The sequence below is a fragment of the Vicia villosa genome, unplaced genomic scaffold (genome assembly GCF_029867415.1).
Source record: "Vicia villosa cultivar HV-30 ecotype Madison, WI unplaced genomic scaffold, Vvil1.0 ctg.001316F_1_1, whole genome shotgun sequence".
NCBI classification, from domain to species: Eukaryota; Viridiplantae; Streptophyta; class Magnoliopsida; order Fabales; family Fabaceae; genus Vicia; species Vicia villosa.
Genome location: NW_026705572.1, coordinates 224,840 through 242,862, shown reverse-complemented (window position 1 = coordinate 242,862; position 18,023 = coordinate 224,840). Strand labels below are relative to the sequence as shown.

The following is an 18,023-nucleotide window of genomic DNA, read 5'->3' as shown; positions in this document are numbered from 1 at the left end:
TCAATACCTCCAAAACATGATCGATACAACAAAATTATAATAATCAAATAAATTAATCATTAGAAAAAATTTATGCTTAAATCTCTGTTTTTATTATAGCATTTATTATTGAAGACAAATTTAATGAAATTACAACCAGTAGAAGAAATCATTTATAAATAATTTAATGCAAAAATTTATAATTAAAAAATCTTAAATGTAAAGAAATAATTTTCAGTTCTATAGATAAATAAAAAGATCTATAATAAAAAATAAAACAAAAAATATAAGAAATAAAATAAAACAAAAAAATCTACAATAACAAAAATAAAAAATTTCGAATTTTGTATATATTAAATAAATCATTCATTATAATAAATAAAAGTAATGATAAAATTAATCCTTATTTTCATTTTAATTTAATGGTTATTTAATGACCAAGATTGAGTGGGAAAAAATGTCATGCTTGTTGAATATTGCAAGTAGAATTGTTACTTTTGAGGAGATGGAATGTGATGTCCTATCTTAGCATAAAAATAGAGTGGCTAAATAAAACTATTATATATTTTATAGCATAGGGAATAGAAAATGGCAAACAACCCTTAATCTAAAACTTTGATAAAATAAAATAAATATTTTAATATTAAGAAATATAATAATTTTCCAACATATAAATGATAGCAATGAAACTATCTTTTAATTAATATTCTTTCTTTTTTTATAAACATTAAGTATTTTTAATCCAACCAACGTGTCATAAAAATTTCAACCAGTAGCAAAAAAATATACATTTCACAAATATGTAAATTTTATTCAAGATCTCCATGAGTCTTATAACAACCATAACAATTAACTTAAATCAAAACAACATTAACTCACACCAATAATATAGATCAAACAATACCAAATATCAAATTCTCACCATTATTATAATTCAAGTTTTTTTTTTTTGCAAAAAATAAAAGATCAAGAACAAACAGAAGGAGGAAGCAGAAGATCTGATCCAAAACTCTTTCGTGCCGACATCGCTCACACACCTTCATCCGCACGAAACCACAGCCGCGGGTGTCCAGCTCCGAAACACAAACACGAAAAGAATCAGAAAAATGAACACATAGTAACAACTCACCTTCAATTTTATATGATATAATTTCATATCTGAAAATTTTTGTTCCATCTCAGCATAGTCCAGATCTACAAAAATTAGCACCCAAAATATTAATGAAATGCGAAAAAAAACTTTTTAAAAAAGTAATAAATATAATGGTTGAATCTTCAAAGTAAGAACACAACACAAAAAAGATAGTAACTTAAAAATCATAAAAGTGAATGGAAATATAGAGATTAGAAAGAGAAGGAGAGATATGGAGTAAAGATAAGAACATGTTTAAGATGAAACACAGCATAAAGATTGAATCTTTAAGCAAGAGGTTAGGGAAGAAAGAAGAGAGAATGTTGAGATAAAAAGAAAGATGAAGTAAACAAAGAGAGAGAAGAGAGAATAAAAAATGGATGGAAAAAAATGAGAATAAAATATTAATCTATGGTAAACATGCAAATGGTAGAAGTAACAAATGGTATTGGGAAAAGACAAGTTGTGTAAAGTTATGGAAAGAGAAAAGAAGGAAGTAGAGGGTGTCCACGTGGACAGCTTCATTGATGAGTATTGGAAAAAAGGACAAAAATGGTATTTCAAGAACATCTATCTTTCTTATATGATAGATGACTTGGGTTCAAATCCTAGTTAAACCAAAATTTTTGGAATGTTTTTTCAGAATTTTAATAACCTTGAAGATGAATGGGTGCCTAGTCGGACGTCGTTAGAGATAAATGGACGGAAAGGACTAACGTGGAATTTTTTGAACAATTAAAGGACCACTTTGACACTCTTTATATATTTAATCATAATCTTGTTCAAACCCGTGTGCGAAAAAACCCTTTTACGCAACCCAACGAAACAACCACATGACATACATCACCTCCCTCTCAATCTCGTTTTCCGGGTATCAAGCTATCACCTCTCTCGGTTCCGTTTCCATAATTCAAACTCTCTACTATAGATATAATCTCATATTCGGTTTCTACGTTTCTTATTCTCATGGTTTATAGTTATGAATCAAACAATACAAAAATAACAACAAGTAGAGCAACAATGATACAACAAGATTTCAACAAGTGAACAAAATCACAAAGCAATTAGTTTAACAACAAAGTAAAGAGAACTTGGATTTGCAGTTTGAAGAAGATAACTTCTAGAAAACCAGGGAGAAGATAATAACGTTGCTCCGTGCTGCGAAGATGCGATTTAAATGCTGTGAAATGAAGGTCCGAGCATTCTGAAACTGTGCCGGTGTTGAGCAATTAATGAAGATTGTTGCAGTCTCTCTGACGCGAGTTGATGATAGATGATGAGTGTCGAAGTTCCAATCTGTTATAGCGGTGTGATGAAGTTATGGTTGCGGATGAATTTGATGAAGGTATGAAGTGGTGATGGATCGGTTGTTGCTGTACGTTGCGCTGAAGTTGAGTATGTTGACATCGGTGTTGCGATTTGAATGGAGCTCGGTACTGATTGTTGTTGTTGCTCTGCATATCGGATTGGGGCGGATATTTCAAGTTCACTTGAATCCCGAGGAGATGTTGAAGATCAGCATGATATTGATGAACAAGAGGATGAGATGATGCGTGATGTTTGAAAGTTCTGGAACGGTGAATTGTTTCAAAGTAGGTTTATGGATCAGTGTTGTGAGGTTGATGAATTTTGTGAAGGTTTGATAAGGGTGATGAAGGTGATTCAAGCAAATTTTGGAAGAGAAATTCTAGAGTAAATTTGGCAGCATAACTGTACTTTTTTCTCCTTCACCCAATCTGTGAACAAAGGCAGCTATTTATAGGTGAAGATTGGTGAAACTTGTGTGAAAAAAGTGTGGAAAAATCGGTAACAGAATTTGAGTGAAGTGGAGGGAAAATTGGTTAGGAAACCGTGAGATTTTGGAGCTTGAAACGTGAACCCGCGTGAGTATGTGAGGAGAATTTTGAGCCTTTGAGAATTTGGAATGAATGGTGGAGATTCATTTGGATGAAAGCTCTGTTATCACTTTGTTGTGAAATTTGAATTTGACTCTTCTTGCTTTGAAACGTGAATGCACTCTCTTGGGGTCCCACTATTTTTGGCTTTATGGCTTGCATTTGGCCCAATTTTTGGCTTGGACCAACAATTGGCAATGGGCCTTGAAAACTTGAATAAACTTGGTCTAATGTAGATTATATTATGAACCTTACATGATGTGTTTACAATTTCTTCATACAAGTACTTAGGAAACTTTTTTTTATGGATCATGGTTCTGACCATTTCTTGTAAATATATGTTCTTTCTCTCTACAACTAGATTTTGTTGTGGAGTTCTAGGAGAAGAGAACTCATGGAGAATTCCATGTTTTTCACAAAAAACTTCAAATGACACACTTTCAAATTCTTCTCCATGATCACTTATGACTTTTAATTTTTTTTATTCTTTTATTCTTTTTATTCCTTGTTCTTAGTTTTAAAAGAAGTTTTGTTAACCTTCTGTGTCAGATCCACTTTTCATCACTCACTGATAGAAGGCAAAGTACCTTTTGATCAACCATTTCAGAGAAATTAATTTTATAAACATTTTCTTTTCTTCTACCTTTGAAAACTATGAACTTGTCAGACTCATTCGTGACAATACAATTATTCTTATTAAACACTACTTCATAACCATTATCACAAAGTTGACTAATGCTCAATAGGTTATATTTTAGTCCATCTACTAACCAAACATTATTAATAGAAATAAAGGAATTATCAATAGTACATGTACCAATTATCCTTCCTTTCTGGTTTCCTCCAAACCCCACAGTTCCTCCCTATTTTAGAGTTAGGGTTTGGAACATATGCTTTTCTTATGTCATATGTCGTGAGCGGCCACTGTCCAGGTACCATGACTGCTACTTTGCTTTTCCCTTGAATTATATCTTTGCAAAGATAGTTTCAGATTTAGGTACCCATAATCTTATGGGTCCTTTATGGTTAGTTTTGAAAGACTTCTTCTGACTTTGTACTTTAGCTTTTGTGAAATAAGGCTTGGGATCATTCAAGACTTTTGGTTCAAAAGTTTTGGGCCTTGAATTGATCTTAGCCTTAGTTTGTGAACCTTAGACTCTGTTGACTTAGGTTCTGGCCTGTTCAGAACCTTTGACTTCTGAGTCCTTGGTTCTGGTCTGCTTAGAACCTTTGACTTTTGAGTTCTTGGTTCTGAGTTGTTCAGAACCTTGGACTCTTCAGTTTTTGGTTCTAACTAGTTCAAAACAGTTGCCTTACCAGCAACCATACAAAATGAGAATATATCCCTTTCTCAGATTGTTTAGTATTTCATTAGATATACAATCAACTAGTTCATAACCTTAAAAAAAATTTCCTTGGTTTTGAGATTGTTTGAGTATTACGCTTGATATACAATCAGAGGTGTATAAAGAATACAACACTAAAGACTCTTAAGACTTAAGAATTTTTATAATATACAAGTGTTAAGAAATTCGAAGTTAAACTCGTGCTTTTGATTTGACAGAGTAATAACTTATTTGTCAATATCTCATTATGTTTTCTTCAAGTCTTCAGCTCCTTATATAGAGAGACATAAAAGAGTCATTGGCCAATACATCTTGCATAAGTGAGTCTTGGAGAAGCTTTGATTAGAGACGTTGGGATGTTGCTTAATACGGTTAATTCTTGGAAAAACTCATTTCCTTAGCTTCAAAAGGAATTATTTGTTCCATCCCTAATGTTTGTGCAAATTTTTACTGGGTTCTGCTCGTGATCAGAAGAAGACAAGTGACCTTTGTGTCTAATAATGACCTTTTAGAGTCTTCTTGCTCCTTGCGTTTGACCAGCTTCAGAGTCTGATTCTTCAAAGTCTGAATCTTTAGAGGTTGATCTTCTTTAGAGTCTGAGTCTTTGAAAGTTGACCTCCTTCAGAGTCTGAGTCTTCACAGTCTGATGTTAAAGTTCCAATTCTTCAAATTTATGAACAACAAACTTCTCTTCAATGTTCAATTTTTGGTGCCAAAATTTAGTTTTCATTACAAATTTTAGTCTATGTTCCTACACACTTGAACATAAAATAATATACCCAATTGTTCTTTAAATACTTTAATATCATCAAAATCTTTGGGATAAAGTAACATCAATTTTATTCCGACAAACTCCATTTCTCTTTACAAATGGAAAAGATCCTTTCATGAATCAAAATTTTCAATGACAACTTTTAAATTTTGGTACTTTTAATTAATTAATTTTATTAAAAAAAATTAAATATAATTGAAACAATCTGTTCTATGGGAAAGCCACTTGGCTTCTAGAACAAAAGCAAATAATTCAAAAAAATTGACAGAACATGATTTATATTATTATTAATTTAAAAAATATAAGAAAGTAATTTTTTTATAATTTAATTTAATTTATTGTATTCATTTATTTCATTATAAATATAATAATTATAAATTGTGTAAAATTTTAATTGTATAATCTAATCAATACTATATTATAAATTTATATGTGACATCATTTTCATAAAAAAAAGACATCAAAATCTGATTAAAAATTAAAATTTAAAAAAACTTTTTTTATTATAAATTTAATATTCTCTACGTGTAATTAGACATACTAACCTTATAATTGGAAACTAGCAAAGGACCCGTGCATTCGCACGGGTCACACAATGTCGATATACATTTTAAATAAATTTTATATAGTTATAATTAAGAAATGCATATATAAATATATATAAATATGTACGAATTAAGAGAAAAAATATTTTAAATAATGATTATCATATAAATATTAATTTAATTTATCATTTTATAGTAGTTGTTCGGATATACATAAAAACTATAGTTAAAAATATATGAGTAGATGGTATTACAAACTTCACCCAGACACATATATAAAATTGATTATCTAACCGCGCATTCACATGAGTCACGCAATATCGTTATAAATTGTAAATAAATATAGTATAATGATGATTAAGAAAATATACTTTAGTAGGAAAAAATATTTTAGTAGAAAAAATAAAAAAATATTTAAGTAGTCATCAATCTGTGCGTCCGCACGGATTGTGCAATTTTCGAAATACTAAATAAATATAGTATAGTAATGGTTAAGAAATGTATATAAAAGATATACAAATTAAGTAGTCTTGAGTCGTCGAAAATGTATATTTTAGAAGAAAAAATAAATGAAATAATTAAGTAGTCATGTACCAAAGTATTTCATAGGTTGCACAATATTGTTATAAATAGTAAATAAATATAGCATAGTGATAATTAAGAAATACATATAAAAGATATATAAATTAAGTAGTCTTGGTCAGTCTAAATTGTATATTTTAGTAGAAAAAATTAAGTAGTCATCTACCCGTGAGTTCACACAGATCGCGCAATATCATTATAAATAGTAAATAAATATAATATAGTGATGGTTAAAAAATATATACAAATTAAGTAGTCTCGACCCGTTTAAAATGTATATTTAAGTAGAAAATTTAAATAAAAAAATTAAATAATCATCTACATGTGCATTCACATGGGTCAAGTAGTATGAAGATTAATAAAGGACTCTTATGGTATTTGAAGATAAAAATTTTAATGATAATGAAATTAAAATTAAATCAATATTTTAAAAATTAAAATTTAATATTTCTATACATATTTAAAGTCATAATTTTTTTGGTTAAACATTTTTTGGAATAAAAGTCATAGTTATTTCCCTTGGTCATATAAAAAAACTTGTAAGACAGTAATAATGATGAAGTCATTTAATTTTTTTAATCCATTTTTTAAAAAAAATCATAATTTTTGCCCGGGTCATATAAAAAAATGTGTAAGACAGTAATAAGGGTGAAGTCGTTTAACTTTTCTTAAAAAATATTTGATGGACGTTAATATTCTTATTATAATAGTAGAATCCAAAGCATAAAAATAAATCAAGATTAAGGATAAAAAAAATTGATAATTTTGTTGTAATAAATAAACATGTAAAAAAAATTATTTTAAAAATTCCTAAGTTAATAATAATACTAAGTTATTATTATTATTATTATTATTATTATTATTATTATATTATTATTATTATTAAATAATAAAAAACAATAGTAATAAATATTTATTATTAACATTAATTGTTTTTTATTCAAATAAAAGATATTAATAGTATATCATTATTAGTCACTTTAATCATTTAAAATATCATAGTTGACCATAAATATATAAATAAATTTATTTTTTTGGATTTTGAATCCAGAGGTTAAATGGTAACGATAATAAAAGTTATGGATTAATGTGGACTTGAAATATGAAGAGTGGTGGTTGGAATATTGAAATACATTAATTAAAATACATATATTAAAAAATAATTTAAGTAGTCCGAGTTTGAGTGATTAATTATTTATTTATCAATTGTGTAATTGATTTCTTTTTATTCAATGAGTAACATTTTTGTGTGTGAATATAAATTAATATTAATATGTCAATTAAAGTAGAGATCACGTATAAACTACAAAAATATCTTTAAAATCTATAAATATATGTCGATTCTTTTCTCATTTAATTCACATGATTAAACTTATATATTTATTTATTTTAATGATTAACTATTCTTGTATTTCATTTTATATGTTATTTGATTATTATAGTTTAATATTTAATTATATACAAATTGAAATAAATCTTTTAAAAAATTAAAATTTCTAGTTTTCTATATAAATTTTGTATTGTGTATATGTTACTAATTTGATATCAAATTTATATCTATCATATTTTTTTCTAACATTGAATACAATAATTTTTATGTGAAATACCTTTTCAATGTTAATTGCAAGCAAAGTCGAAACAGACTACATGATACTGTCTATGCACACCTAATTAATAGTGTATATAATTAATATTATATATATATATATATATATATATATATATATATATATATATATATATATATATATATATATATATATATATATATATATATATATATATATATATATATATATATATATATATATATATATATATATATATATATATATATATATATAAGCATGCCTAATTAATAGTGAATCTATATTTCTATTCCCATAAAATAGAGTAATAGGGTAATCATGACAAATAGAGACATGAATAATGTTGTTCAATTGGTTGTTAAAAAACAAATCATAAATGATGTCTAAAAATATTCTTAAATGATATGTAAATTTTTTTTACATTATTAATGCAAATTAATTAATTTTTATAATTTTCTTTTAAAATAAAATGAACAAACTATTCTACATTTTTTATGCACCGTATATAATTAGACATTCACCCTTTATCTATTATTTTTTATTTTCAAATATTTTTTAAAAATTATAAGAATAAATAATATACCAATTTAAAACGGTTTTTTGGAATACCTTCCTAATGTTAATTTCGCAAGAAACAATTGATATTTATTTATTAATTAATTTTTTAATATGGTTTTTTATAAATAAAAGGAATAAACTATTCTCCATTTTTGTTTTTCAAGTTGTTGCAAAAGGTTTTTAGTAACAAATTTGATAGTCACCATTTATTTTATTTTTTTTTATAGTGGTTCCAAATTTGGCGGAGCTTATTCCTCCATGCCTAAGTAACAAATCCCCTTCTATATTCAATTTAATTTTTTTTTAATTAAAAAAATTTCTAAAGTGGTTAGAGTATATAATATAATGGCTCCAAACATGTAGTATGTTTTATTGATTAGATAAAAAAAGTTAATTTTTTAATGTATATATTGTGTAATAGTTACTACCACATATTTGTTTAATTGTGTGTCCAAATATTTTCACTTTGGGTTAAAAAACCTATATTTGATCGCCCCGTTAGAACATATAATCTATAATATCAGTTCGATTTAAGTAAATATTTTGTCGGCCCGTTAAAAAAAAGGTTTGGCCCGTCGGGCATGCTTATAATTTAAAAAAAAAATTGTATTGTAAATTTATGGATTTTATTGATATTATATGATTTTATAATCATATATTAAATAAATATTTAATCATATGTTTTAAAAATAATCATAAAGAATATGAGAATAAATTTAATTTAATTTCTTATTTTTTAATTAAAAAATATTTAAAAAAAGTAGTAATAATCATTGTTGCGTAAGAACCATAAATTAAAGTTAATAAATGATGATCTATTAATATTATATGATTTTATTATCTAATAGGATGATTATATAAAAGAAAAAAAAGTATTTAGAAAGGTGAATTCTTATTTACCCAACTCAAAAAGTTGGGTAATGTTACATCCTGTTTAAAATGTCTTGAAAACAACAATCAATTGTAATATTTAATAAATAATTAATTGTGTTAAAATTAGATGGCATCATATGATTGGTTGAATGTACACTACCCATCTTTTTGTGATGGGTAGAGAAGTTGTCCCCATTTAGAAAATTTAATAATAATTATATTTGATTAGAAACATTAATCCACCCGTTTGGAATAAAGGAAGAAAATATTTAAAAAACTTTAAATAATGAATATATTAGATTAGAAACATTAATGCAGTCCTAGAAAATCTTGTAAATTTATTATTTACATTAATGACAATTGATATCTTATAAATTGATGTTCTTAAAAGCAATTCCCAATTGTAATTATCTTATAAATTGATGTTCTTAAAAGCAATTCCCAATTGTAATTGGTGTTGTTTTAAAATCTTATTCTTACACTTCCTTCCTAAATCCAAACTACAAAATTACAAATAAAATTATATACCAAAAAGAAACCTGCAAACATAATTAAAATTATTGCATTAGATTACAATTCAAGTACACAACATTCTCATATTCAACCGTCTATTTAGCAAGTATGGGTAGCTAATATCAACCGGTAGAAAAAACTATCATAAAATTTTTATACAAATAAAATCTTCTATCTCCATATTTAATTCCTAAAGCATCTAGAATATGGTTTTTCCCATTTTCTCTTAATCAAAAATATTCATATAAAATATAATTTCATACAATATTTATAATGCATTTAAAATCATTAAACCTTATTTAACAAAAAAAACTCAAGATAATATAGTATAATGGAGAATTACTATCTTTTTTCTAAATATTTAAGTCATAATAAAATATATTAATGAAAGTTAAGTATAATTATAGCAAATTGGAAAAGAAATAAATAATTTGTTTACAAATAAAATAGTTATTTTAGAATATAGAATACGGTGTTAAAAATTTTGAACTCCATGGTATCAATTTTAAAGCTGATAACATGAATCTTTCTCATTTATAGGTCTTTTAACCTTAGCTAAATTCTAGGCATGGTAGACTCTAACACAACCTTGATTACAAAATTTCTTCCACAAAATGTTTAGAGAACAGGAACTTTTTATTCCGATTTTACTTGAATTGGATGCATAACTGTTTTACCAAAGTAGATACAATAACTAATTTTTCCTTCTGAAGGAAAAACCTGATAAACTACACAAATAACCCATTGATTTAATGCTAAAAAAAGGGCAAAACAAATGTTTTAAATTGATATTATAATTATGAAGGGAGAGAGTAATTATAATAGTTCAAATCACTACTCAGTCAATGGCTGAATTCATATACATCATTACTTTAATTCACATAACTCCAACCCCTAAAACTCTTGTTACTACTAAGGTTCACATCATTATAGCCTTTATGCACATCAATCCAGTCCCATTCTGATTGGTCATTTCTCTGGTTGAAGATGTCCATTTTCTGCAACAACATATAAAAACCCTAAGAATCATAAATCCCAAAATTGCAAAATAAGAAAGAAAATTCGCCTAGAATACATAAGAACACTTATTGAGATCCAAATGACCTGCAAAACCTGTTTGTAAGGATGAGTGTTTTTGACAGCTCACTGTAGTAAATGGACACATACAACATTGATATCAGAGGCATGCTGCAACTATTTTATCAAATCTGCAGCAGCAACTTCATGGTGCATATTCAAAAAAGTTATAATCTTCTAAGCTGAGATAGATAAAATGTCTAGCAAGGAATTATATATGGAAATCAAACAAACCTAAAACATTAGAAATATCAATAAGAATCTTAATAAATCAATCAAATACATAAGAATTAATAAAATTTGTAGTCTTCTTTGGCAACCGCTCAAGTTCGACATGAATGTTAAAGTATCACAAAACACTATATGTATGAATGCGATTAATAAACTTAGTATCATCATAGCATATAAAAATGATAAACTTTACCAATAAGGCGTATCTTTGTCATCAACCTAGCGGTTTGAGTAACATATGATATCCATTTCTCTAGTGGGTGCCCTCCTTTCTTCATTTCTTGGAAATTTGAAACCCCGTCACCAACACAGACATTTCATCGAACACTTAGTAGGTTAATACTGCTTGAGCAACCACAACTTGAGATAAACATCACAACACAACACCGTAATGTTTTCTATGGAAAAATTTTCATGCAATAAAATCATAGCTTTGATGTTGAGCTAAAGTAGTGCGACAGAAACAAACAGAATCAGATTGGTCAAGAATTGTAGAAGTAATTTTTGAAACAAAATAACTCACTAATCGGCAAGCTATATATACCTTTAGTGAACCCGATTTCCAAAAAATGAAAGGATCAAAATTGTTGAAGTTTCAAGAACCTCAATGTAAGGCTCTGGTATTCCAGATCTGATGAATTTTGTCAGCCTAGCGGATTTGCCTCCCTTCCCCATCTTTCCGGATCATGGAGAAACCTAATCACATAATTAAACATATAAAACTTAAAATTTAGAAACATATGCAAAAATGAAATTTAAAAGCAGAAGAAAGCCTGAATAGAATGAGTAAGAGTAGCCATAAATCGATTAATTGGAAACGGCGAAAAATCAGGTACCAACGCAACTTCTTTCATCTTTTCCGACAAAGCTTCAATAGTACTCTTTCTGCAACTAACCGATGAAGAGAAGAAACCAAACCATGTAGCGACCAACGAAAAAGATAAAATGTCTAGCAAGGAATTATATATGGAAATCAAACAAACCTAAAACATTGAAAATATCAATAAGAATCTTCAAAGCAAAAGAATAATTACAACAACAAAATCATAGAATGTAAAAGAGATTTCAAAATAGAGATGTCCATCATCGTCAAACACCACTCCTCTTTTCACTTTGGGGATGACGACGGAAGATGCAATGGTCTAGGGATTGGGTTTACGGATGAAGATGGAACATGCAATTGTCTGTAGATGACAGAATTAATATAGAGGAAGAATAAGAAAACGAAGGGGCGACGGCTAGCACGATTCATTGGAAGCTGAAAAAAATTGATTTTGGGAGGTGGAAAGAAGGAAAATACGCGCATGGGATATCTGAAAGAAGGTTGGGTATTGGAAAAGCCTATGTGATGATTGTATTAGCATTAATAATAACATAAATAATTAATTAAAATGTAATTAACCCGTAATGACTGTTTTAACCTTAAAATATCATTAATCTATGGATTATTATGAGATTAGAATGTAAATAATATAGGCATTAGTTTTCTTAGTATAGTATTGAAGACAGCGGTAAACAGTTAAAACAACGTTAAAACTTAATAAAAAATAAAAATATAATAAGGGATTAAAATTGGACAAAATGATGAATCATATTTATCTAGAAAAAGATAAAATATAAAAAAGAAAATTAATTTTTTTTAAAAAGATATTGTGTGTTAGCTGTACACTAAACATCGAACTGGTTTGCCATGTCAGGTTCAACATTTTACGCATGAAACCAAAAAAGAAATCCCATACAGTATTTACGGATCACATATATATTTAATCATAATCTTGTTCAAACCCGTGTGCGAAAAAACCCTTTACGCAACCCAACTAAACAACAACTTCTGATACGCAACCCATCGAAAACAATATAAAAAACCTTTTTGAATCAATCAAAATTCAAACTAATCTATAATTTTCATAACAAAAAAAAAATATGGGGCTGTTAGATCTGGAAAAGCACTTTGCGTTCTATGGCTCTTATCACAGCAACCCAATTAACATCATAATTCACATAATCTTTGTTTGGCCTATCCTCTTCACCACTCTTATTCTCCTTTACTTTACCCCTCCTATTTTCTCTCCTTCCCAAACACTCCTTAATCTTATTCCCCATGTCTTGATTTTCAACATCGGTTTCTTCTTTACCGTTTTCTATTCTCTCTTCTACGTTGCTTTGGATTTTAAAGCTGGTTCCTTCGTCGCTGTTCTTACTTTTCTTTGTTGGGTTTCTTCGAGTTTCGTCGCTGATTCCATCGGCTTCGAACTCGCTTGGAAGGTACTTTATTCATTCGTTTTCTTGTCTAAATTATTATAATTGTTGTTCATGAAATTAGTTTCTTGATTAGTTATTTGCAGTTAATTATTTTGAGAATTACGCAATTGATGTCTATGAATCTATGATGTTTCAGATTGTGTTGGCTGCTCAATTGTTTTGTTGGACAGGACAGTTTATTGGCCATGGTGTATTTGAGGTAAATTATTGCTTCATCTCTGAAAACCATCAATTATCAAGGTTTTAAATATTTGAGATAAAGGCTTTTATGATTTTGGTCGTCGGGATTTTGGTCAGAACAAGTGTTGCGACACATATTGTGGTTGTTGCAGTGTGAATTAACAATAATTTATTCTTTATTATTATCGGCACTTTCTGGTACCATTTTGTCGAAAGCGTTTTCGAGGAAGTGACTCTTTGTTAATCATATACATTTTTCACTATTCACTTATTGTTGTACTATCAATTCTCTGTCAGAAACGTGCACCAGCTCTATTGGACAATCTTGCTCAAGCATTTCTAATGGCTCCTTTCTTTGTTGTTCTTGAGGTAGTTTTTTTTGTTTGCTCATAGTATATTTGTTGTATATGTGTCATAGTTATTGAAAATTAAAATGAAGTTGATTGTATTAATTTGTTCTTGTAGATCCTTCAAACAACAATTGGATATGAACCATATCCTGGATTTGAGGCAAATGTGAAAGCAAGGATAGATGCTAATATCAAAGAATGGAAGGACAAGCAGCAAAAGAAAATTTCTTAGTTTAAAAAATTTGTTTACAAATGTTGTTGTTACAGATCATTCACCTCAGAAGGCTAGGTAAGATTAATGTTGTTTATGTATGTGGGCATATTGTTGGAAATTGTTGGTATATATATGTTGGAATGAGATTACCGATTTGTTGTGTTATTGTTTAAGCCATAGATATTCTTTACTTTTTTTTGAGAGAAAATGAAGGGAATGTGTATTATTTTCTCTTGTATGGTTGCATTGAGAAAATAGGAGAGAATCATAAATGGATGCGGGACCCGTGATAGAAACTTGCATCGATGAACGAACTCGTGATAAAGGCAACAACTAGTACTAGTACAATTAAAAAAAGACACGGGTGCTCAAAACAAAGACCATGAGAATACTTTCACACGCCAGGCCTGTCACTTGCTTTTCCATCGTATTCTTCCTTCAATAAATTTATTCTACTAAGTATCATCGCATTTATTATCTGGAGTCTAGAGTTTTTTAAATCCATTCACATCCTAAATTCAATAATACTAGTACTTAGACCCGAGTAGGGGTGGGAATAGGCCAGGCCGGCCTACAGGGGCCTACGGCCCAGCTTACATAGGCCTAGGACAGACTAAGCCTATTTAATAAAGAGGTCAGGTTTAGGTTTTTTTAAAAGCCTATTTTATTTAATAGGCCAGACTTAGGCTATTAAAAAAGCCTATGAAGCCTTATAAGTCGGCCTATATTTTCATATATATTAGAGATATGTTAAATAAGTTGGTTCATGTATGCATATATATTAGAAAAAAGCTAAATAGGCTACCCTATATATATATATATATATATATATATATATATATATATATATATATATATATATATATATATATATATATATATATATATATATATATATATATATATAACAAATGCTAAATAGGTTCACTTATATATGTATATATAGGGCGACCTACAAGACTTCTTAAGTTATATAGATTAATTGAAAACTTTAATGAGATACAAGCTTTTTAGATAGGCTTACAGGCCAGGCCAGACTTTTAAAAAGGCCAGGCCAGGCCAAAAAACTGAGCCTATGATAGGCCTTAGGCCAGACTTAGGCCTTTTAAGTTTATCGTAGGCCAGACTCAGGCCTTCTAAAGCCTAGCCTAGCCTAGCCTATTTCCACCTCTAGACCCGAGCGAGGCACGAGTTAAATATTTTCTAAGTAAAAAAAATATTTTAAAAAACACATATAATTTACAAATTTTATTTATAGTAAGATTACTATTGTATAGATAAAATGTTATTGTTATTAATAATATACATTAAAAAAAACTTATTTAACTAAATTTTTTGTAAATTATAAAATAATTTGGGTATTTTTAATTTATTAATCAAAAGACCAAAAGGAAAAAGGGGAGGTCAGGGTTCTAAAAAGTTTGATTATTATTTTATTATTTTGTTAAAAGAAAAACAAAAGACCAAATCCAAAGCTATTATGATTTATTTGTTAATCAATAGTTAAAATTTATTAATAAAATTAAGTTAAATGAATAACAAATAAATAAAATAAATAAAATAAAATAAAAACTATCCTACAAAAGGGGAAGGAGTGCCCATTCCTTCAAATCTTTTTTAAAAATTTTATTTAATAAAAACAACAAATAATCTAAAAAAGATTTAATTTTTATTTTATTTCAGAATTATGAAAAACAAACTTAACCAAAAAAAAAAAGTAGTAAAGAACCGTCCATGGTAAAAAAAAATTATTTTGACATTTTATTATTTAATTAATGAATATCTACAACTAAATAAAAATTAAATTAAAACCATAAAACAAGCCGTATTATTCGGACCGGTCCGAAAGCCCGTAAAAAATTCCGGGCTTAAACACAAATATTCCAACCCGTTTATTATCCGAGCTTTTAAGCCCGAGTCGTTAAAAGCCTGAGTCCGTCATGGACTAACCCGACCGGGTTGTGAGTAACCCGTTTATTTAATTTAATTTTTTAAACATAAATTCTAACATACTTAATGTCGTTATTTTTTTAAATACACTCACACCAATCTCAATCTTAGTTAAAGAATTAATTTATATAGACACAATATCCATTTGATTAATTTTAAATATTAACTCTTTTCTAGATTTTATAATTAATAAATTATAATGAAAAGAGAGTGTTCTTAACATTTCTCTTAATTTTATTGAAGTTTAATTCTTAAATCAAATAGGGTGAGTAGTTCTTTACACTTAATCTTAATTATTTGATTGAAATGGTATATTTATGTGATGGTTTAGTTTAAATATTACGCATGTAGTTAAAATATATTATTTTTAATACTCAATATTCATATATATTTTAGTTTTTATTATATAATATATTAATTTTTAATTTTAAAAATAAAAATTAAATATAATTCGGGCCGGCCCGAATAACCAAAATTTGTGAAAGACAGAGCTTAGACAATTTAATTTTAACCCATTTAAATTCTGGGCTTTTAAGTCCGGCCCACAAAAGGCCCGAGCCCATCACGAGTCGGATAGCCCGAATTGCCAGCTCTACCTGCATGACCCTTATTATATTTATGTTTAGCTATTTTTTTAATAAAAGATGACATTTTCCATTAAATATTCCTCGAACTGAAGTTCTATAAGAATAACTAGTAGGATATCTGTGCGCTCGCACGGGTACCGGTCGTATACATTCATTGGGTTAAGAAATTATTGTTTTTAAATAAAATAATAATTAAGTGTTATTTTATTAGTATGCAATAAAAATTGGGAAAATCAATTATTTGGCTTAAAATATTATTGTTTTACCAACAGTAGAACAAAATGTGACCTGCATAAAGAACACACAACACAATGTCGATTGCCCAATGCAATAAATTTAGTCTCGTTTACTTTCAACATATTAACATCGCTTCTTGTTAATATTCAATATTTTAATTAATAACTCCATGTTTCCATTAATATTCAATAGTTTGATCAATAACTTTGTGTTCACGTTAATATACAATATTTTGATATGTAACTTTATGTTCCCGTTAATATTCAATATTTTTATCAGTAACTTCATGTTCCCGTTAATATTCAATATTTTTATCAATAACTTCATGTTTCCGTTAATATTCAATATTTTGATCAGCAACTTCATGTAAAATTGCTTGATATTTGACGTATTCTCAGGTCTTTTACGCTTGAAGGTTGCAAGAATGCTTTTGGGCGGTATTAAGCTAAAAATCATGTTAGAAACACATGTCTTCTCATCCGGAAGAAGCCGACATGCAATTGGATGACCGACCAACTTTTGACATAGATCATGGTCACATATCACATTAAACTTTCATTTGTTATTTGCCAAAAGATACCACGCACCCTAAATGGGCATTCACATTTTCTTGAACCGGTGTCGTTGTGTTTCAATTTTTGGATACGACAGATATATTTCCCACTTCTTTTGCATGTCAAAGGCACAAATGTATTTCTACTAGACGTACCATTATCAGACCTTCCAAGCACAACACCAAATCCTAATTTCGTAGCCTTTGTACAAATTCAATGCAACATATCGTCACGTAATTCAAACTCTTCTCCATTTTGAAAATGCTCGCGAATATCCACCACCTTTGTTACGACAGGAGATACAAGTGGTGAAACAACTTAAGATACATTAGGTTTGAGAAAGTTATCCAGATGCACTATACCTAATGTAATAGAAAACATAATTATCAATTTTACTGGAAAAATAAACACAGACAGAAACCGTCAATACCTCTAGTTTAGTTCAACTGCAAATCGGAAATATACCTCCGATTATTGCGTGACTTATTTTTGGATTAAAAAACGTCATAATCTATGGAATGAAGATTGAATAGAATAAACTTTACCTTAAATTCCACTTCCTTGAGCTCCTTTTGATATGATGATCCACAAAAATGA

General features: G+C 28.2%; 1 protein-coding gene and 1 long non-coding RNA gene across 3 annotated transcripts; one reads left to right on the top strand and one right to left on the bottom strand.

Annotated features, from left to right (window-relative positions):
• Positions 1-10,394: 10,394 nt before the first annotated feature.
• Positions 10,395-12,406, bottom strand: LOC131634579 (uncharacterized). 2 transcript variants are annotated; one of them, XR_009293579.1, is made up of 3 exons: positions 11,637-12,406; positions 10,889-11,434; positions 10,395-10,782 (listed from the first exon to the last, which is right to left on the bottom strand). It is a non-coding gene; the product is annotated as an uncharacterized LOC131634579 (long non-coding RNA). The 2 variants fall into 2 exon arrangements; XR_009293578.1 differs by having other exon boundaries at positions 10,889-11,788; positions 11,929-12,406.
• A 488-nt stretch (positions 12,407-12,894) lies between these two features.
• On the top strand, positions 12,895-14,263 carry LOC131634583 (2-hydroxy-palmitic acid dioxygenase mpo1-like). The gene is made up of 4 exons (XM_058905249.1): positions 12,895-13,357; positions 13,491-13,553; positions 13,832-13,903; positions 14,000-14,263. The coding sequence occupies exons 1-4, from the start codon at positions 13,016-13,018 to the stop codon at positions 14,114-14,116; spliced, it is 594 nt and encodes a 197-aa protein (XP_058761232.1). The 5' UTR covers positions 12,895-13,015; the 3' UTR covers positions 14,117-14,263.
• The last annotated feature ends 3,760 nt before the right edge of the window (positions 14,264-18,023 follow it).